Raw genomic sequence first — 19932 nt, 5'->3', positions numbered from 1 at the left:
AAACACAACTATCGATTAGAGATTATTTGTAGCTTGTGAAGGTTAATAGCATTATTGAACAATGTTGTACCATTAGGAATGTGTAATTATGTGAGCAAAAAATAAATAAAATAAATCCAAGTGCCCAAAGATAGGCGTTTCATCATGTGAGTTAACATACATTCACAAAGGAAATCAACAGTCCCAATATTAGTTACATTTAAAAACTTTCTATACTGTTTTTGATGAAGCTGTTTTTACATTCTAATTTGTACATGGTTTTTATTCAGTTTTTTTTTTTTTTTAAAGCTAAGTGGCTGCAATGGAAATACCTACAGGATTTTATACCTAGTTTGCATTTTGGCATATGAAGGGGACTACAAATGGACTGGGAAGGCAACCCATTGCTAATTTATCTCTGTATCTCCGACAACCAGCCGTAAACTGTATTTGTGGACACATCTGACTAGAGCAGTGTTGGGCAAACACGGTCCTTGAGGGCCGGAGTCCTGCAGGTTTTGGATTTTTCCCTGCTTCAATGGAGCTGATTCCAATCAACAGGATTGTTATCAGGCTTATGCAGAGCTTGCTGATGAGATGATCATAGATCAGCTGTGTCTGAGAAGGGAAACATCCAAAAACTGCAGGACTCCGGCCCCAGAGGACCGAGTGTGCCCACCCCTGGAGTAGAGGAAACATTCCCTGTCAAGGGAAGGGAATAATTGATAACATACTGTAACTAGTTTCTCATTTGGATGTATTGAGCCTGGAACTTTAATGTCTTAGTTCCCTCTTTCTTCCATTTATGTTTATTTTCAGAAGCAGCAGGAAGCTCTTTAGTATAAAAATGGTGCCGCAGAACCTGCTGCGTCTTAATGCACCACATAGAGAAACAAAGTGCAAAACATTAACTGGTGGTGGAGTACTTAGAAGGTAAAAATGACAGACTTTTCCCTCATGTATAATACCAGAAAATGGTGTTCATTGCTGAAGAAGTAAGAAAAACAAAACAAAAACAAAAGAAAACACTTCTACATTATATATAGTTATTATGGGAATGTTTCTTAGACACAGGTACTGTATTTTTGCAATTGGCTTCTGAACACTGTTTAGTTTTTGTTATCAAGGGTGAATTAAAAACATCCATCCATCCATCCATCCATCCATCCATCCATTTTCTGAACCGCTTGCTCCTCACAAGGGTCGGGGGGTGCTGAAGCCTATCCCAGCTGGCTATGGGCAGCAGGCGGGGTACACCCTGAACTGGTTTCCAGCCAATCGCAGGTGAATTAAAAACATGAAAACAATTTTGTTAGGGTCTGTTCCCAGTTGGAGTTTATTATATTTTACAAATTTACATCATCCAACCCCTGGCTGTCAGCTGTGTTCACGTCCACTATGGCACAAAATGCCAATTTAAAATCATGTCAAACTGGGCGCTTAAATACCAAAACAAAGTCTAGCCCGCCCCTGTGCAGATTTTCACTGCACCTTTTGCCAGACTTACGCTGTTGATGAAAATAGCATTCTAAATGTTCATAATGTCTTTCAAAGTCCAACATTAATGCTAGATGTGAGTTTCCGACATCTTATTTTAGAAGCTAAAAATAAAATTGCACCTACCCTCACCATACAGAAACAGAAAAAAAAATATTAAAAAAAATAAAAATAAATAAATAAAATGATTTGTTAACAAACTTTAAAAACAATAGGGAAAGTGGCAGCACGGTTAACTCCAATGTATTTGGACATGCTAATAATGTGGTGAAAATGGGAAAGAGAACCAAGAGTGACCATTCAAGGGTTTTGCAACAAACTGTCCAAATTGTTCCTTTCATTGGCACCCTGTGTCTTAATTAAAGAGTGTTGCAAACAAGCTCCCAGTCCAACTGGCTGCTCCCACCATGCTCCTTAATTGGTCCGAAGGAAGAGGGAGAAGAATACGGCAGGCGTGCCCACTACTCTGATGATTTTGTTTCCATGACAAACAGGAAATCATTAGTCATGGGGCAGCAAAGTGGGGGTCCGTGGTGGGGACAGGACAGAGTGGCCAAGGAAGAGATGACAAGCGACATTATTACCAGACCATCTGCGGAGGAGCTGCCAAGATTCCTGGCACTGTACTCTATTTAATAAGAGGAACATTCATGCAATGCTAGCATATGTAATAGGTCACAATAGGATGTTTTTTTTGTTTTGTTTTTCAATGAAAATACAAGGAAACTGCAAAAGTCAATCAGTCAGTTTCATGATCCTGGGTGATTCCAAACACACTGTGTAATGAAAAATATATAACATTTCCAGTTCTAGTTCTGTTTCTTAGGTTATAAACCTGTCCACCGCAACACAGGATTGTTGAATGAAAACACAAATTGTCATTATTTTGGTATTTGCTTCTAAATTGACCTTGATTTAAAAACAACAACAACAACAACAACAACAAAACTGTTGTACTTTTTTGTATAAAATGATTATTCTAGTGCAAGATCTGCAACTGCAAATGGTGACATGAATGTGTCCTGAAGAGCAATTCAGCCATCAGATTAATAGCTTCCCTCTGATAGATCCGATGGCCTTGTCCTTGGCTCTTTCATGACACCATAGGTGCCCTCCATGTTTGAATATGAGCCGACTGTCATAAAGCCTTGTGCTATTATCCCCACACTGAGCAAACACACCTGTCCTGATGGAGCCTTTGAAACACTGGCACGCTGAGATCATATTCAGCAGAAAAGTCGCTGATACAGCATCTCTGTGATCATACATAGAATGTGAAGACTTGCAGGAATCTCTTGAACAATATGAAAAACAGGCCTGTCAAAACTTGCTCATGTAAGAAACAGACAATGACCGCTAACTTTCAAAATGATTTTGTGTTGTAATGGTGAAAAACAGCAAGCTGGCTCGGATAGATTATACGGCAACGCTCAATCACCAGTAAATTGAATTTTAACTCTCTCATTACTCACTTTGTTTTATTCCCAGTCCGCAAGCTGGAAAATATCCAATAACAGATTTGCTGGCTGCAATGTTAGATTCGCCTACTACACAATCTGAGCAGAACCGATGCAAAAGCTGTATCAAAAATTTTCATTGGCTGTAAGTTTATTTACATACAAAGTCAAGTCAAAACTTTTCTTCACGATATGTTCTACGTGCCCCCATTTGTCTAAATATGATGGTATCCTGATTAATATTTTGTTCGTGGATTATGAATTAAGCAGAAAAATCCACCCGTTTCATCCATCTCACATTCCAAAAACATGCCTGACTTTAAATTGTCAATGGGTGTAAATGTGAGTGTGAATGGTTGCCTGATGTATCGCCCAGCGATAGCTGGTAACTCGCCCTGGGAAGATCTTGCCTCTCACGCACAGTGAATTGAAACATCTCCAGTGACCTGCTGAGGAAAAGTGCCATCTAAAGTAGATTGATGGAAGCCTAACACTACTGTGCCTCCCATGCGCATGTTCTAAACTTTACAGAAAGAACTGCCGCAACACACTATACAAACATTTTCCACTGACAATGCTATTATTCATCATACTATAAAAGCAATTGTTTTTTATAATATCCATCAATACAACACGGAAGCTTCTTCAAGGAATCTTAATCGACTCACTTGACATGTTGGTAATTTCTCACGGGAAGAAGCAGACTTAATTACAAAAATTAAAATGCCTTCACTCTGAATCCGTTTACGGTCAAATGTAGAGTCTTAAAGAGTTTAATTAATTTGCATTGTTGTGTGGGAAGAATGCTTTCAACTCCTGCTACTGCAGCTGAGCTACACAGTATCAAATCACAGAGAGGCTGTTTAATACAATCACTGATTTAAAAGAAGAATAAATACAGCGACCAGTGATGTTGTTGTTTCTTTTGATGCAAACAGTTACATGCTATATCAGCAGCTGCACTAATATAGTAGTTTAACTGAAAACGTTCTCATGCATAAAATTCAAATGCCAAAGCAGTGGGCACAATTCATCTCCCTGCTACAAGCAAAAATGAATATGTACTTCATCATGAGGCACAATATTGACGGAAAGTCCCTCCCTCCGCATTACATTTTAATGAAACAAGGGCCTGGGAAAAAAAAAAAAAAGTGGAAAAGTTCCACTTTTAGCAGGCAGTCTCAAAGGTTTTTGATGAACTATGTCTGCAGATTTTCATATCTGTGTAATGATGTTATGGAATATGATCCACTGCTGAACCCACAACTACCAAAATATAGCTCAGGTGTGCTTATCCTTTTATGGGTGTGTATTTCAAATTTAGAACAGTTTTGCTTTCTGAATATGGATTTCCCAGCTCCTTTTCAGCAAGTCCAGGTCCAGAAAGTAAAAACCCTTCCACAATTGGGCTTTTCACGCTTTTCAACAGTTTGGTTTTAACACATGTGCTTCTACTCAACCAACAGGTAAACAAGCTTTACCTGCTGGTTGAGTACAAACACCTGTGGCTAAGCCACCAAACTGTGACAGTTTTTAACTGGGCCTGGATTTCCCATCTCTCGTTTTGAGACAGTTGAAGAAAAGTTGTTAACAGTAGTAGGGTTTTTACTTTCTTTACATAGACTTTATGAACCACAGATGGGAAATCCAGGTGGTAGTTTTTACTTTCTACACCTGGATTTCCCATCCTCCCAAAACTGTCACCTAGATTTCTCATCTCTGTTTCAGAAAGTCCAGGTCTAGAACATAAGAACCGAGAACAGCCAAACTATGGCAGGGAAAGTTAAAACCCTTACCACAATTTGGCTTTTCATGGTTTTTACTGGACTTTGTGAACCATAGATGGGAAATCCAGATCCAGAAAGTAAAAACTCACCTGGATTTCCCATCTCTGGTTTGCAAAGTCCAGGTTCAGAATGTAAAAACCCTGAACAGACAAGCTGTGGCAGAAATTTCCCATCTCTGGTTCACAAAGTCGAGGTCCAGAATGTAAAAACCCTGAACAGACAAACTGTGGCAGGAATTTCCCATCTCTGGTTCTGAAAGATAAGGTCCACAAAGTTAAAAATCTTGCCACAATTTGGCTTTTCAGTTTTTTTACTGGACTTTGTGAACCAGAGATGGATAATCTCGGGCCAGAAAGTAAAACTGTCACCTAGATTTCCCATCTTTGGTAGAGAAAGTCCAGGCCCAGAACGTAAAAAAACCTAAACAGCCAAACTGTGGCAGGGATTTCCCATCTCTGTTTCTGAAAGATGTTCAGGAAAGTTAAGAAAGTTGGCCTTTCGGGATTTTTACTGGACTTTGTGAACCAGAGACGGGAACTCCAGGTCCAAAAATTAAAAACGGCCACCAGGAAATCTCATCTCTGATTCAGAAAGTCCAGGTTGAGAAAATAAAAAACCTGAGCAGCTGAACTGTGGCAGGGATTTCTCATCTTTGGTTCTGAATGATAAAGTCCACTAAGTTTAAAAAAAAAAAAAAAAAAAAAAAAAAAAAAAAACCTTGCCACAATTTGGCTTTTCAGCGTTTTTACTGGACTTTGTGACCCATAGATGGGAAATCCAGGTCTAGAAAGTAAGAACTGCCACACTTGAGCTTTAACCATAGATGCTTCTACTCAATGGGCAGCTAAAGAGCTCTTTTACCTGCCGGTTGAGTAGAAGCACCTGCTGATGCGCTGTATTGCACTGAATTGCAATTATATTGAAGGATTGTTCTATTTAGTTGTTTGTTTTGCCTAGAGGAAAGTACTTGTCTGTAATTGTTTGGCTTGTTTCAGATCATTTCATAAGCTATCTTCTGTTAAACTACACTGTTATTGTTGTTTTCATCAGCTGGTCGCGTCACACAACCGCTCCGTCTTTCTCATTTCAGGGCAAATGGATGACTGCCAAATAGTTCTGTTTGGCAACAGCTGCTGCCTTATTACCACTGACACCTATTAAAGGTGACCCAAGGAGGCAGTTGTACTCACTTGGCGTTCTTGTTTTTTGTAAAGGCACATTTTTTAGATAAAATATCAGACGAGAGTGTTTTGTATCATTTGAGCACAGCTGTCCAGATAACACAGAAATCAGCTTGCATCTCAACCTCCAAAATCGTCCTCAAGTCTGCAGAGATTACATTTTTTTGCTTACTATGCAAAAGGTCATGTGGGCAACTCCGCTTTATGATGTGGACTGCACCATCTATATTGTTCATGAGTCCCAGGATAGATTAATCTTGAACAGCAGAAAAACATCTTAACTTGCTGTCCAGATTAGAATGGATGAGGAAAAGGGTCAGGTGACCGCGGGGTACAAAACACACACAGAGAAAATTGTCTCTGCGCTCTGCTGATGCAGAAAGCAGAATCAGTGAAACTCTAATCATTTCGAAGAGGAAGAAATTCAGAAAAATCTGCTGTGTCCTCTAGTCTAAACTGTTCTTGGGATCACTTCACTGCCATGATTTGAGTCTATGAGTTACAGTATGTGGGCGGGTGGACGCCCTCACTAGTCAGCATAGATTTATGTCCCGCAGTGATGCTGCAGAGGTGTGTGCAGATGCATATAGGGCTTTATTGTGGAACATTATTGAGTCCTTTAAGGTGGCGTCCACAATTTTAATCTATTAAACGTTTTGTCATTTTCAGCATAGATTTTCCCAGGTGCATCCTTTGCTTCCTAGCTGTGATTTATGGGGATGCCCGACGCCATTCCAGCCAATCAGGAGCAGAGGCCAACATGATTGCAGACGGTTACATGATTATTGCTACTTTATTTGAGTGGTTGCTGCCTTAGAGCAGAAGATGGTTTGATACTCAAACCATTCTGTGTGACTATCTGAAAACTGGCGGTTTTGGTTCAAGATTTGAACGTGAGTGTGAATGGTTGTCTCTGTAGGGTGTTCCCACCCCACCAACCTAAATCAGCTGGATAGATTTAAACTTCGTAGACAGTACATGACATTCGCTAACAGCTTTAATGCTTTTTTTTCTTGTCGTAATGAAATTTTGAAGACAAAACATTAAAAGATTAGGAGAACCTCTGGCGGAACGTTTAGCTCATTTTCTCCCAAAAACGTGTAAACACGTTCTATTTTAAACATTGCTATGGTCCCCAAAATGTATTTAGATGTTTTTTTATTTACATTTTTTGATCCTTTGATGCAGCCTCTGACCTAAAGAGGTCGCTTAAAGCAATGGTAGTTATTACAAAAACGGCCAGCAGGTGGCAGCAGAGTATAATAGATCAACCAGGGCCATATTGCAACAAGCTTTTTTCCAGTGTTTTCAACAGGTTTGTGAATAATGATGATACTTGGGTTGCTTCAGTGAAAATGGTTGGAAGTGAATGAGTTAGAGATTGTTTAGCGAACATTGCAACCTCGAATGAACCTGACAACAAATCAACATTTGCTAGCTTTGCAAATGTTTATCTCTAGGTGGGATACGGACTTTAGATAATAGAAAAAGAAAAAATGGGGCAAAACCAGACTCAAGCTTTGTCCCTTTAAAGAGGGGCAAAGTGTAAACCTGAAAGAAAAAAAAACCTCAGGGGTATATTCACTAAGAATATGCTGCGTCCGGTAATAGTGCGAAATATTGCACCACAACTGCACCCGCAGTCTGCGCCCAGTTACCCACCTATTCACTAAGGATATTGCTCTAATCATATACCGGCGCAAAACTGACAGCTTGGAGCAAATTTGCACCTGATTTACCACACATGGCAATGGATTTGCGCAAAAAACATGGTTGTTATAGTAACAGTTGCGAGAAAGATGATATTATCAGAAAACGAGGTTGGACCGAGAGTAAGCGTTTAGAGCGCCATTAAGCTGTACATAGCAGAGAGAACGACAACGACGTCATTCATTCATCCATCCATTTCCTTGACCGCTTATTCCTCACAAGGGTCGCGGGGGGCGCTGGAGCCTATCTCAGCTGGCTTTGGGCAGTAAGCGGGGTACACCCGGGACTGGTTGCCAGCCCATCGCAGGGCACACAGAGACAAACAACCATCCACACTTACAAGCACTCATTCATTCATAAAGTACAAATTATTGGTGCGATCATTTAAAAAAAAAAATAATTTCAGAGGTTGGCCGTGGGTGTACAGTATGCATCTGGCACGTAAAAATGATTGTAAAATGCCTCCCCGCCATTGCCGATCAGCCCGGGTTACGTTATGTGTCCTAAACCAACATAGAAAAATCTCTCTCTCACTCTCTCTCTCTGCCTTGCATCTTGTGCTACAAATGGCATGCACTGCTGTCATGATCCCGGGATCGAGGTTGCGGCAGGTTTATACATGCTTTCCATAAACGTTATTTGCGTCACGCAAACTACATGTGGCTATTTGCGCTGGCGTTAGTGAATTAGACACTGTATATCAATGAGTCTCATTTGCATTGGGGTGGGCATATTTTGCGTCAAATGTATGCAAATTACCTAATTTCATGTTCACAAATAAGACTGAAGCACCGTGGCGCAATCTGGAGCAGCGCACTTAGTGACGGATTTCCCCATCTGCGCGCGTGAATTAGGCGCTCCCAGATTGCTCCATTTTTACCGGTTAGCACCGTGCAAAGGCGACGCAAACCTTTAGTGAATAGTACATGAAGCCACAAAATAAGACTTTACAACAGAAGACTTGCACATGTGGGCTGGGGAAAAGGGCGTGGGGGAGTGGACAGCACAAAAACTAAGTTATCAACCAAGAAGATAAGGGCAAGAGATCAAACTCCTCTTAGATCAGGCAGACATACAGTAGTATGTACAGTATTAGGGGACAAAATGGCTGACAACTTCAGATACGTGCAGTATTTATTCAGATACATCCTCATACTCCATACCACATACTTCTTTTACTTGTTAACGTAATCTACTAGGTGTTCATTTATAATCCTTGTCATCTGTGATGGTGCACACTTGCTGCTGATCAGATGGTTTGACGGAACTCTGCATTGCACCATTGCACACGTTGTATTTTTTCCATGAATTACTGATGGCTGAAGTTGTTCAGACTTTGAACATTTTCACTTGGCCTTCCAGCAAGATTGATTTTTATGGCCTGCTGTGACCCTTTCATTGGCTTTTCACTGCACGTCCATGACTTTAACATGAGTTGGCTTTTGTTGTCATAGTTACAATAATAACTTTTTGCCTGAAAAGTCACACATGGGCTTCGAAATTGCACTGTCATTTCATTTTGTCTTTGATTTGTTAGTCAAACAAGAGCCCACCCGCTGTTCGAAATGAATTAATTTACTCAATAGTCTTATTGTAAACAGAAAATATATTAATATTTTAAGTTAACCAAACAATACAGCCATCTTGGATTACTACACGTACTATACTATTTCATTTTGTCTGTCGTGTTTAAAGTTCACTTCAGAGAAGTCAGCTTTAAAGCAAACATTTATTATGCCTAACTCTGATGAATTCTCCTTTAATGTAGTTGCTGTTCTTCTTCATTGCCTCCTCTATACGGAAAGTATTTTATGCTGAGCTCAGGACTGCACACTATCTAAAGAGACCCCCAGTGTTGTTGCTGCGACTGCAGGTCCTCTGTTGTCCATTTTTAACAGTGACATTTCGTCTGAGTCTGTCATTTCACAGAGCAGCATGGAACATCTAAAGACACTGGAGGGCAGAATGACGTGCGCCAAGAAAAAAAAAAAGGTAGTTCATATTGAGAAGCTTGTTAAAAGGAACTGTAAAATGTACTGTACTGCATGCTGGAGTATACTAAGTTAGTTCAATTTCAATTCCATTAAACAAATGTGAACTTTTTGTTATTTAACTTTTTTTTTTTTTTTAATTGGCTCTGGCCTACCAGTAACCCATTAACTCATCCACTCCCAGCCCTTTTCATCCCGGTTATTTTACTGGACTTTGACTGATTTTGCAAGGCCCACAGAATATTGTGTTCTACTGCTATAAAAACATGGAACATACCAAAAGAAAGATTAGAATCTCTTCTTTCATCAGGAAAAATATTATATTTGTATATGTTTACCTTTTGTAGCAATTAGCATTAGAATATAGTTATGTTTGATCAATATTCACATTCCTGGTGAAAACACTGTCAAAAAGAGCTTGTTGCAACATGGCCCTGGCAGATCTCTTATACTCTGCTGCCACCTGATGGCCGTTTTTTTGTAATAACTACCATTGCTTGAAGCCACCTCTTCACATCAGAAGCTGCGTCAAAGCCTTCTGTATGCTCTTGCAGTAAAAAATAAAAAATAAAAAATAAATAAAATAAAAAAATAAATAAATAAATAAAACAGTGTAACTATGTTTTTGGGAGAGAAGAACAAAATGTTAAAAACGTCTTTACACCTTTTTGGGTTAGTTCAGAAAAAGTAGTATCGAAAATTTGTTTTAGAGTCTAACAGTTGTATTGCAACTCAGTGAGGAGCAGATGTACTTGCATCAAGACAAATCCAAGTTGGAAATGGCCTCTGGGATTGCAGATTACTGTTAAAACCTATCACAAACCACATTACAAAATCACCTCATTGATCACAAGCACCGCCAGTAATAACCACGTAGTTGCTTTATTGTCAGCAAGGAAGCGCTGGACCGTTTAATCTTAATCAGTACATGAGTCATGTGACCTATTAAATTGCTTGAGTGCCAAAATGCACGAACATTGAAACCATTCCGTTTTTTTTTTTTGGAAGGCCCTGGTCATGCAAGCGTGTAATTGTCACACATACCTGAGTAAGCCAATTCATTGCTTTTTAATGAATGTGGATAACATTGCTTATGTGAGCGCTCTCATTGTTTACTAACTGTGATGTTCCTCATAAATGAAGTATTATGATAGAATATACATAGGAGTCGAGTAACCATTTTATGTTGGCACTATTTCTACTCTTTGGCATAATCGTGCATTTATGGTGTCAGTGTCACTCGATATATCATGTGCCATGTCGGCTTTTATTCGTCCAGTTATTTTTTTTTATTGGCGTTGTGAATATACTGTAATATATATGATAATTAGTTTTATTGCCCTGTCAAACTATGACATGAACTCATTTCCTTAAACTCTCTAGTCGTCATCTTTATATGTATGGATCGTCTTAGTTGTGTTTTATTTTCGCCAGCTGCTGAGCGACGCGATACCGGTGACTCTTTGTGGCCCAAGAAAACACAGCAATGAAATGAAATACATTTGTCTGTCATCGCATGCCCCAGTTAAGTTGGTATTTCCATGATTTTGTCTTCCAAAGTCAGTGCCACTGAAACGCTCTATACACATCATCATTTACACATCATTATATGAAATGCTATATACTGCAGTTGCGGCACCGTGCGCAAGCCACAGGAACATAAAGTGCACATTACAGTGAGAGCCATTAGCCCGATGAGACCACCTTAATTACTTTATTATAGCATCCACCTGGATTCAGCTGACTGACGTGCCGAGCACCTGGATTCCAGAAAGGCTCCGTCATTATGCGGCTGCATCACATCCCCAAACAAGGGCTTGTTTTACATGAGCTTACCTCCTACACTCCATTAGGTACACCTGCACTGCCTATTGGGATCCATTGCAAATCCTTGGCATAAAATTGGCTTGAAGTTTTAATGTTCACTGTCAGACAGGTTTTGTTTTCACACTGATGGCTGTGTTTGTAATTTGTTGTGATGTAGGATTGAGAGAATAATGCTCACTCAACTCATATTTATTTATATGGCAAAGCATAATAACATCATGTATTTTAATAATGACATATTTACCAATTAGATGATTGGTTCATACATTTTCAAGTATGCCTCTATTTGTAACATTCTAGGCCCCCTGATTTGGTATTTATCAAATTAATAGATAGCTATTTTATTTAGAGTAAACTTTTGGAGCTATTGTTTAACTTGAAATTGTCCAAATCCTTTGATTTCAGCCTCTTAACTGTAACAATTCTCTGATTTCTGTCCTCCTTCATGAAAGCAATATAAGTTTCTTTTGTGTTTAATCTGTTTTTACTTCACTGACCAAACCAGAAACTGAATCATCTTCATTAGTTTGGTGAGTACATAAGTCTCTTTCATGTACTATTTTTTATGATTGTGTTTTTGGGTTGGGTCATGGAGTCATTCTGTTGATTTTTGATGTTATAAGTTATTATGCAGTTGCTTTGTTCCTGTATTAATCACTATTTTTTTATGTAGTTCATCCTATTTTGTCACATAGGCCTTTATTGTGTCATATAGAATAGTGTGATTAAAATATATAAATAAACCTAAAACTAATCAGCTCATAAACCGCAATCAGGGAAAAAAAAAAAAGATTTCTAATAAACCTTAATGCAAAATAAAATTGCATACATTTATTCAATTTCTCGATGGTATGACAGAATAATCAATTCTAAAAATATTAAATAGTGACAGCAATAACCACAAAGTTTGTAACTCTATTGCCTCTAAGTAGAAAACAGAAGGCGGAACTATTGATAAAAATTAAAATTTACAGGGCTTGGTATTTGTGATTGTTTGTTAGCTAGGAAGTTGCTTAGTAGCGATATCGAGCACAGAAGCACGACGCTATTATGATTCTGGGGGGGTTGCACAAATGTACTTGGTTGTTCCTTTATGCACCATTCCTCTACAAAATTTAGTGGATGTTAGTTTTATATTCATTTGTCAAAGTCTACTGTGGCTTATTATGTTTTATAAGTCATAATGGCTGATGTGAAAAAGGGTCATTTATATAAAACTAAAAGCTTGCGGTGACTTTTGTTCAGTACTGTAGGCTCAATTAATACCACTCTGACAGTGTCAAGCAAAAGGTAGAATTTTGGATACTCTGTATGTAATTGTGCATCTGGCCAGTGAGCCCTTCGATGCTTTTTGAACTGCTCATCTGTCCCTTGTCTGCACTTGTGATTTCTCAGCGTGGGTGGGTGGCTATAGTGTGACCGAGTCTGCAGCATTAGCCTGCCAGGGATAAAAAGAGGAAGGACAATACGCCAATGTACAAACCTGCAACTGATTATGATATGGAAAACTAGTCTAATTGGTTTGACCCTGCTCATCACCCAGCACACCTGATTCTGACTCTGAGTACTTCCGAATGACAAAGAACATCTCCTGGATGCCACTGAAGCACGAAAATGAGACAAAATTAGATCTTGAGCCCCATAAACAGATTTGAAGAGCTGTTCTAATTGGCAGCCATCAGCTATCAATCAGTCTCAAAGGTTATAAATAGCAGATGTATTAATAGAAATGTCTGTTTACCGAACACGCTCAAGTGGCCTCGTTAATGAACCGTGAATTCTCTTTGAGTGAATTCAAGGTGGGGCAACACAAATGTGTTGGATGTAGAATAAACAGCAACTCAGGCTTATATAAGAAATTCTATAAGAGACAATGAACTTGAATAAGTGTTATTGTTTGTAGAGCTGTTAGCTCTCATGTAACTTCACTTATCGTTATTATTTTTGCAGAACTGGGGGGCGTAAACATTAGTTACTGTTTGGGAGCTTGGTGGACTCCTTGGCTGATATTTTTATGGAAAATAAGCAATGTGTTTGCCACAAGGACCAGAGAGAATGCTGCGATTTTAACTCATCCTAAGGGGAACACCAGCTTCACTGCCAAGACGGAGAATAGTTGACTCTGCATTGCCTCCTCTGGGTGCCATGAATATGTTCTTATTTCCATGGTAATGCATCTAGTATGAATTATTTGCTGCAAACCAATCATGAATCAAAAGAACACCTGGCATTTATTAGTCATTGCGCCTTATTAAAGCCAATCAAATTGTTCTGTTTTAAAGCAGGTCTGTGACATCTTTTAGATGAAACTCTTCCAGTTCCTCTTCCAGTACACTTCCTATTCAATGTGACAGAAAATATCAATATAATCATTTACGATTTCATCAAAAGAGAGCAGACTAAATCACAAGTTTACACCTCGAAATGCTCTGGAGTCTTGAGCTTTTCCTATATAAACGTAAGGGGTACCAAAAAACTATAAATGACCATAATTATGAGAAAACTTTGGAAATGTGGAACTGCCAGTGTGGATTAATCATTATTGACTGGCTAATACATTTGAAACTTATCTATTTCATACATTCCAACATATGTGCATGTCAAATGTACTTATGTGTAACATACAGGGATGGACTGGCCATCTGTTATACAGGGCAGATGCCCAGTGGGCCGGTGTCTTTTGGGGCTAATGCGGTGCTATTCAATTATTATTATACTCCATTTTACCAGACCACAATTTAGAATATCGAGAAGGGAAGCAATAAACATCAGTGGTAGAAGCTTTGTGGTAACCAAGGGCAGTCGGGAATCAGGCTAGGCCGGCGGGCCCAAGTCAAAATGCCAGGGCCGATTATTTGTGCCAGTCCAGTCCTGAGTACATTTGAATGTATTTGTTGGCTAAATGCAGGGGAAAAAATTATACCGATTATACAATCCATGACACCAACATTATACCAAGATGTTCGACAATTTAGCAAGTAAACATTGTTTATTCATTTATTATGTGTTCAGTGCGTGGCATTTTTTCCCCATACTACCATGGGTTACTGACATGTACATGTACATGTTGAATGTATTAGTAGGCCAAATGCTAAAAAAACAAAACAAAAAACAAGCATTTAGCCTACAAGTATTTGTAAGTATGGTAAGCAAGTAAACACTGTTTATATGTAATTTTTATGATTTATTATGGCTCAGTGCATGATTTATGTTTAGCATTTTTTCCCAGAAAATGGGCATTATATGGAAAAAAATGCTAAGGTATTAGCATTTAGCTTAAAAGTATGTTTGAATGTATTTACAAACACGTTTAATTAAACGTACTTGCAAAAATGTTGAAATATTTGCAAGTATGTTTAATGTAGTTGCAAAGATGCTCAAAGCTATTTCAACATGTCTGAATGCATTTGTGAATACTTATTAATATATTTGCCAGTCAAAAATGTTCACTCCACATTGGCAGTTCCACACTTCTGTAGAACATTAAACTCAAAGGGTTTATTTAAAATTCTTTTTAGACAATATTCAATCGAGTTCATTGGTATTATGAAAAAATATTGTTTTTATTATGAGTGACACATAATCGTGGTCATTTAGGCAAAGCAAGTGTGGATGCATGCAGGCACAATGATGCATGTCAGTCCATCCATCCATCATCCATCCATCCATCCATCCATCCATCCATGGGTGCCCCTCAATCATCAAATGGCTGTGAACAGCCCAATGACACACACAAAAAAATGGTCTGTGATGTTCATTTTGCTAACAAATAGTCCGCAAATGTGTTTTGGCCTTATTTGTGACAGCTTTAGCAGAAATTCTTTATTCCATAATTGTGCTATTCCCCCAACTTGGCAAACGCACCAAGTGCAGCTCGAGTGTAGGCTGCCCAAATGTAGGCAACTTTCATCCAAACTGCGGTGCCACACGAAGGTGAGAATCACTGTGGAGCCGAATCCTCTATGACAACAGAGTAGGAGCCGAAAGTGCTTGTGAGGATTGTCTTGAGCTTCAGGGGGATGCCGCTGTGATAACACCTTGTGTGGGGAGGCCCCATATCCCTTTCATATCAGCATCTCATGCCGCACACCAGCCAAAGGGGTAGGGGGTGGTATGCAGATCAAAGCGAGATGGAAATCCAAACAGAAACCCATGCAAGCCCATGAAACACTTTGGAGAGAAACCTCCGAATCACCTCTTTTTTTCCCCCCACCGCCAGACAGAGACGGCTGAGTCAGTTTATGGGTTCTGTTTGTCAGGGGGAAGCGTGTGCGACAAATGAAGCACAAAGGATTTTAAGCAGACACACACAAACACAGCGAGATGAGATGAGATGAGTGCACGTACTACCCTGGAGCTTTCGCTTTGTGTGTTTTGTGTAAGAAGTTGCACAAGAAGAAGATCGGATGAAAGTAAACATCTAATAAGTTACCTTACTGTGTGTGCGCTCTACAGTATAGGTATGTGCAGTGCAAGGTCAGACAGCGACTGCCCCCCTGACATCACCCGAGCTCACCTCCTCCATCATTTAACTTTATGCTCCGGGTGGGACAGGAACAGCCATCACACATGCAGGCCATCACCACAGCATTGGCCCGCGGGATATCCTGCGAGGGACACTTGCTCTTTTCTGACCTATTGCACGAGTAAATGTTACAGGGGGTGCGTTGGGAGGGGATGCACTTGATGACATTCCAGTTGGTTTGAATGGAAATGTGGCTGCACCCATGGGTGCTGTCCTATAGCTCCAAATTAGTGCGCTGTTCCAAATGGCAGACAGAGTCAGATGTCAGCCCCTTGCCAAAAGCCCCTCACAGCCAAAATGTAACACATGACTTGGGGAAATGACAGCAATGCTTGCATCTGTTATATTCTGCATGCAAGCCAGTTTAAAAACAGCCGATGGGACAGAAGCCCATACCGGTCAATAATGACATTCTTATTGTTGTTAGCATACATTGAATATAGTCATTTGTGCCATGAGGGATATTTTTGTTTGCATACCTAAGGCTCATTTGGGACAAGTTAGTGTTGCTGAATAGTTTACAGACAGCATGCTTGATTGTTTAATTAGATAGATAGATAGATAGATAGATAGATAGATAGATAGATAGATAGATAGATAGATAGATAGATAGATAGATAGATAGATAGAGAAGGAGGGATGTTTGTTGCCACATTTTTCAGATCAACACCATTAGCAGTAGTAGTAGTAGTCACCGATACGATACCAATTACCGATAACACTAACACTTTTGATACAAAAATTTTCCCCCAAAAATGATAATTTTAAAGAAATAACTATTAAAGAAAACTGTATAAATCCAAATATAGCATTTTTCCTTAAATTAATGGCAATTTTTGATTTTTCTGATTATGAATTTCTAGTCCCTGATCAGAAAATGGTCATAAGAGAGAGGCCAATTTTGTTATCGGCCACCATCGCAAGTACCAAAAATGGGTAAGTACCAATACCAGATATCAGTATCGGACCAATACCCAGCCTTATTTCAAGGTATCCGTACTTGTGACGCCATAAAGAATAAACTGCTATAATGGGATATATAGGTCTTTCTATATAAAACTATTCATTTTTGGGAGGCAGAATTTAATGCATCTTGTGGTATCGGTTAGTGTTGTTCCGATACCGATACTGGTATCGGCAGAGGTGCCGATACTGCATAAAAACAGTGGTATCGGTATCGGTGACAACTCACAAGTAACATGCCAATACCATTAATTCCAACGCTAATATAGGATTTTGGATGCAGCATCTTGTGTCTTGCTTGTGCACAACATTCACTGATATATGACATGTTCACTGCATGCCAATCTAAGATATCCTATTGGCCCATGAATGCTCTGAACCAATGGCAGGACAGCTTTTTCATGTTGAGGGAAAAAAAACAAACTCTTAAGTATCGGTATGGTATCAGTATCGGCCGATACTGCAAAGCTGGGTATCGGTATCCAAAAACGGTAGCGGAAACAACACTAGTATCGGTACTTGGTATCGTGGCCAATCAAGAGTTGAGTACTACTGAACCTCTTCGGCAAATAATTTAATTTCATTGGTTGGAAAAGTATTTATTTATGAAATATAATTTATCTTATCTATGAGCAATGTATATTGACAGGCAGAAGAATTACATGCTCTCCAACTAGATGGCAGAAGGTGCACGTTAATCTTATTTTCACTTTTTGTACTATTTTTGTTTGGTGGCATTCCATGATATTGTTTAAATGTAAAATACCTGCCTTGGCTTAATTACATTTGGAGAAAACTGGCCAAAAGTGCACAATAATAATCTCACATTGTTTCTTATTGATGTGTTTGTCAGGAAGTTATGAACCATTTAGGATGCAAGGGTCAAGGAAATGACTTGATTCCGCATAGATGATCAATCATAGATCATAAAACACCCACCTATGGTTGACACCACAGTTCCAACAAAGTAAAAAGCCCCTGTAAAATCCCATCGCGGTCGAAGCGCATCGGCTCGGATCCCAGCGGCGATGGCTGCCTCGTACTCCCGCAGGAAAGAGTTAAGCTCCCCCAGGCTGATATTGAAGGTGTCGCTGAAGTTGCGGAGCGTCCCGTTCCAGCGGCCGTGAGCCCGCAGCTCGGAGGGCCTCTCGATGGCCGAGAAGACCGCAGCGCCACACAGCAGGTAGAAGATGATGAGGAGGGCGAGCAGCGCGAAGCGGCCGTTGTCCTCGTTCAAGTGCAGGGAGCGGCAGCCTTGCAGACGACGGCCAGGCATCATCCAAATTTCAGCACCACTCGCGCGTCGGACAGCGACAAGCTCCACATCGGAGGAGGCATCAACAGCAGCGGGTGCGGGCGCTCAATGCACCGCCGTCACTGCACTTCCCCGGGATGCCTCTCCTTGAAGTGCTTCGGCACCCTGTCCCATGGTGGAGTGGGCACCCAGGAGGCTCCACTTGGGGAAATCCACCACTTTGCACGGAGCCACCGAGGAGCAAGAGTTAAGGAGGAAACACGCCGGCGCATTGTGTCATGCTTGATACCCGCACGCAATCGTTGCACGAATCTAAACGGGTGTCCGAATAAAAGCGAGAGCGAGAGAGAGAGAGAGAGAGAGAGAGAGAGAGAAATGTTGAATATTGAGGAGCTTTCCACTGCGCAAATGTTTCACACAGTCTCATATGTGGGGAAACGCAGGAGCTGCAGACTGCACACTGGGGCGCAAATGGCGAGTTTACTCCACGTTGCTATCTCTCCACATCTCTCCACTATACTCAATCGCCGTTTTACTCGACTGTTTTGTTGTATGCAGGTGTGAGCACTCACCACCCTTTTAACCACCGCGGGCAGAAAACAGGAAAGTGAGAAGTCTGCCCAATAAGCTGTTTCAAAGTTTTGCAGGAAGCTCAATTGGATAAATCTAAACTATTCAAGTAGCTGAAAATGACGAAACATGCCCAATTTATACGTTTATATAAGTAATTGGAATTGAAAAGTGATTTTCAAAAATGTGGTAGGGTTTTGTTCAACGTTTGAAATTGTGAAAATGTCATGTTTCAGTTTTGCTTGGGTTGGGTTTTGCTTTATTGTGAGAGTTTGTCTGGTGTTTTTGTGTATTTCACCTGTTTCGTCACCGTTAACCTTGTCCACCTGCGTGTGTCGCCCCTCCCTGTTTGTGTGACCTAATTAGTGCTCTCTGCCTGCTGTGTTTTCCAGGTGTGTCTGGTTATTGTCTCGTTAGTGTTGGTATAAGGAAGTGGTGTTTGTCTTTTCTTGTTCAAGGTTGGCATTTCCTGTCCAAGTGTGCTGCTAGTTTACGTTTGTTCCAGTTTCCCTGTGGTTAGTTCTCCCCACGTCTGGTAAAGTTTTACTCCGTCATGCCAAGCCTTCATGCCCTGCCAAGTCTGTCCACATTCATCTAGCCAAGTCATCTCCACGTCATGCCACATCAGTCCACGTTCAGTCTGATCAATAAAGTTCTTCTCATTCCTGCCTTTCTACCTGCCTGGTTTCTCCGCTTTTGGGTCCATCCACATCCGTATCATAACAGAAAACATGCTATAAGTTCTTGTTTAATGTCCTTTAATGTTTCTAAAATTAATGAAATACTGTGAATTAGATACTGATTAGGTCATGTTTCACATCTTAGGTTCAGTTTCATTCCACTTGAGTGGCGAATGGTTGTCTGTCTATAAATTGACGCAACCAGTCCAAGGTGTGTTAATCGACCATTTGTCGGATGTAATCATAGGATAGGTATGAAAATGGGTGGATGGCTGTTTTTTTTGTTTGTTTGTTTTTACTGTCAATAATTAAATATTCAACCAAATAAATAGTCCAGTGAGTGCATAATTAATTCTAAATATTCTTCTTGCGCTCTCGGATGATTTTTCTCTGCTTACCTACTGCCTTATCTTCCCTGCTTGCTGCCTTAATGTGGCTTTATGTGCTGAAGTTTTTTTTTTTTCCATATTCATACTATGCCCCCCTTTTAAAGGGGCAGAGCTTCAGCCT

At 40.0% G+C, this 19932-nt stretch overlaps 1 protein-coding gene across 1 annotated transcript in view; it reads right to left on the bottom strand.

Annotated features, from left to right (window-relative positions):
• The window catches only part of kcnk12 (potassium channel, subfamily K, member 12), a 34975-nt gene extending 16119 nt beyond the window's left edge, over positions 1 to 18856 (bottom strand). The window contains exon 1 of the mRNA XM_077495412.1: positions 17857 to 18856. Within this exon, the coding sequence (XP_077351538.1) occupies positions 17857 to 18196 (340 nt within the window). The 5' untranslated portion in view covers positions 18197 to 18856. The remainder of the gene's footprint in view (positions 1 to 17856) is intronic.
• Between the last annotated feature and the right edge of the window lie 1076 nt (positions 18857 to 19932).

This window comes from Festucalex cinctus, chromosome 14, assembly GCF_051991245.1.
Source record: "Festucalex cinctus isolate MCC-2025b chromosome 14, RoL_Fcin_1.0, whole genome shotgun sequence".
Lineage (NCBI taxonomy): Eukaryota > Metazoa > Chordata > Actinopteri > Syngnathiformes > Syngnathidae > Festucalex > Festucalex cinctus.
The sequence above is the reverse complement of the archived record's forward strand: the minus strand, read 5'-3'. Positions and strand labels throughout refer to the sequence as shown.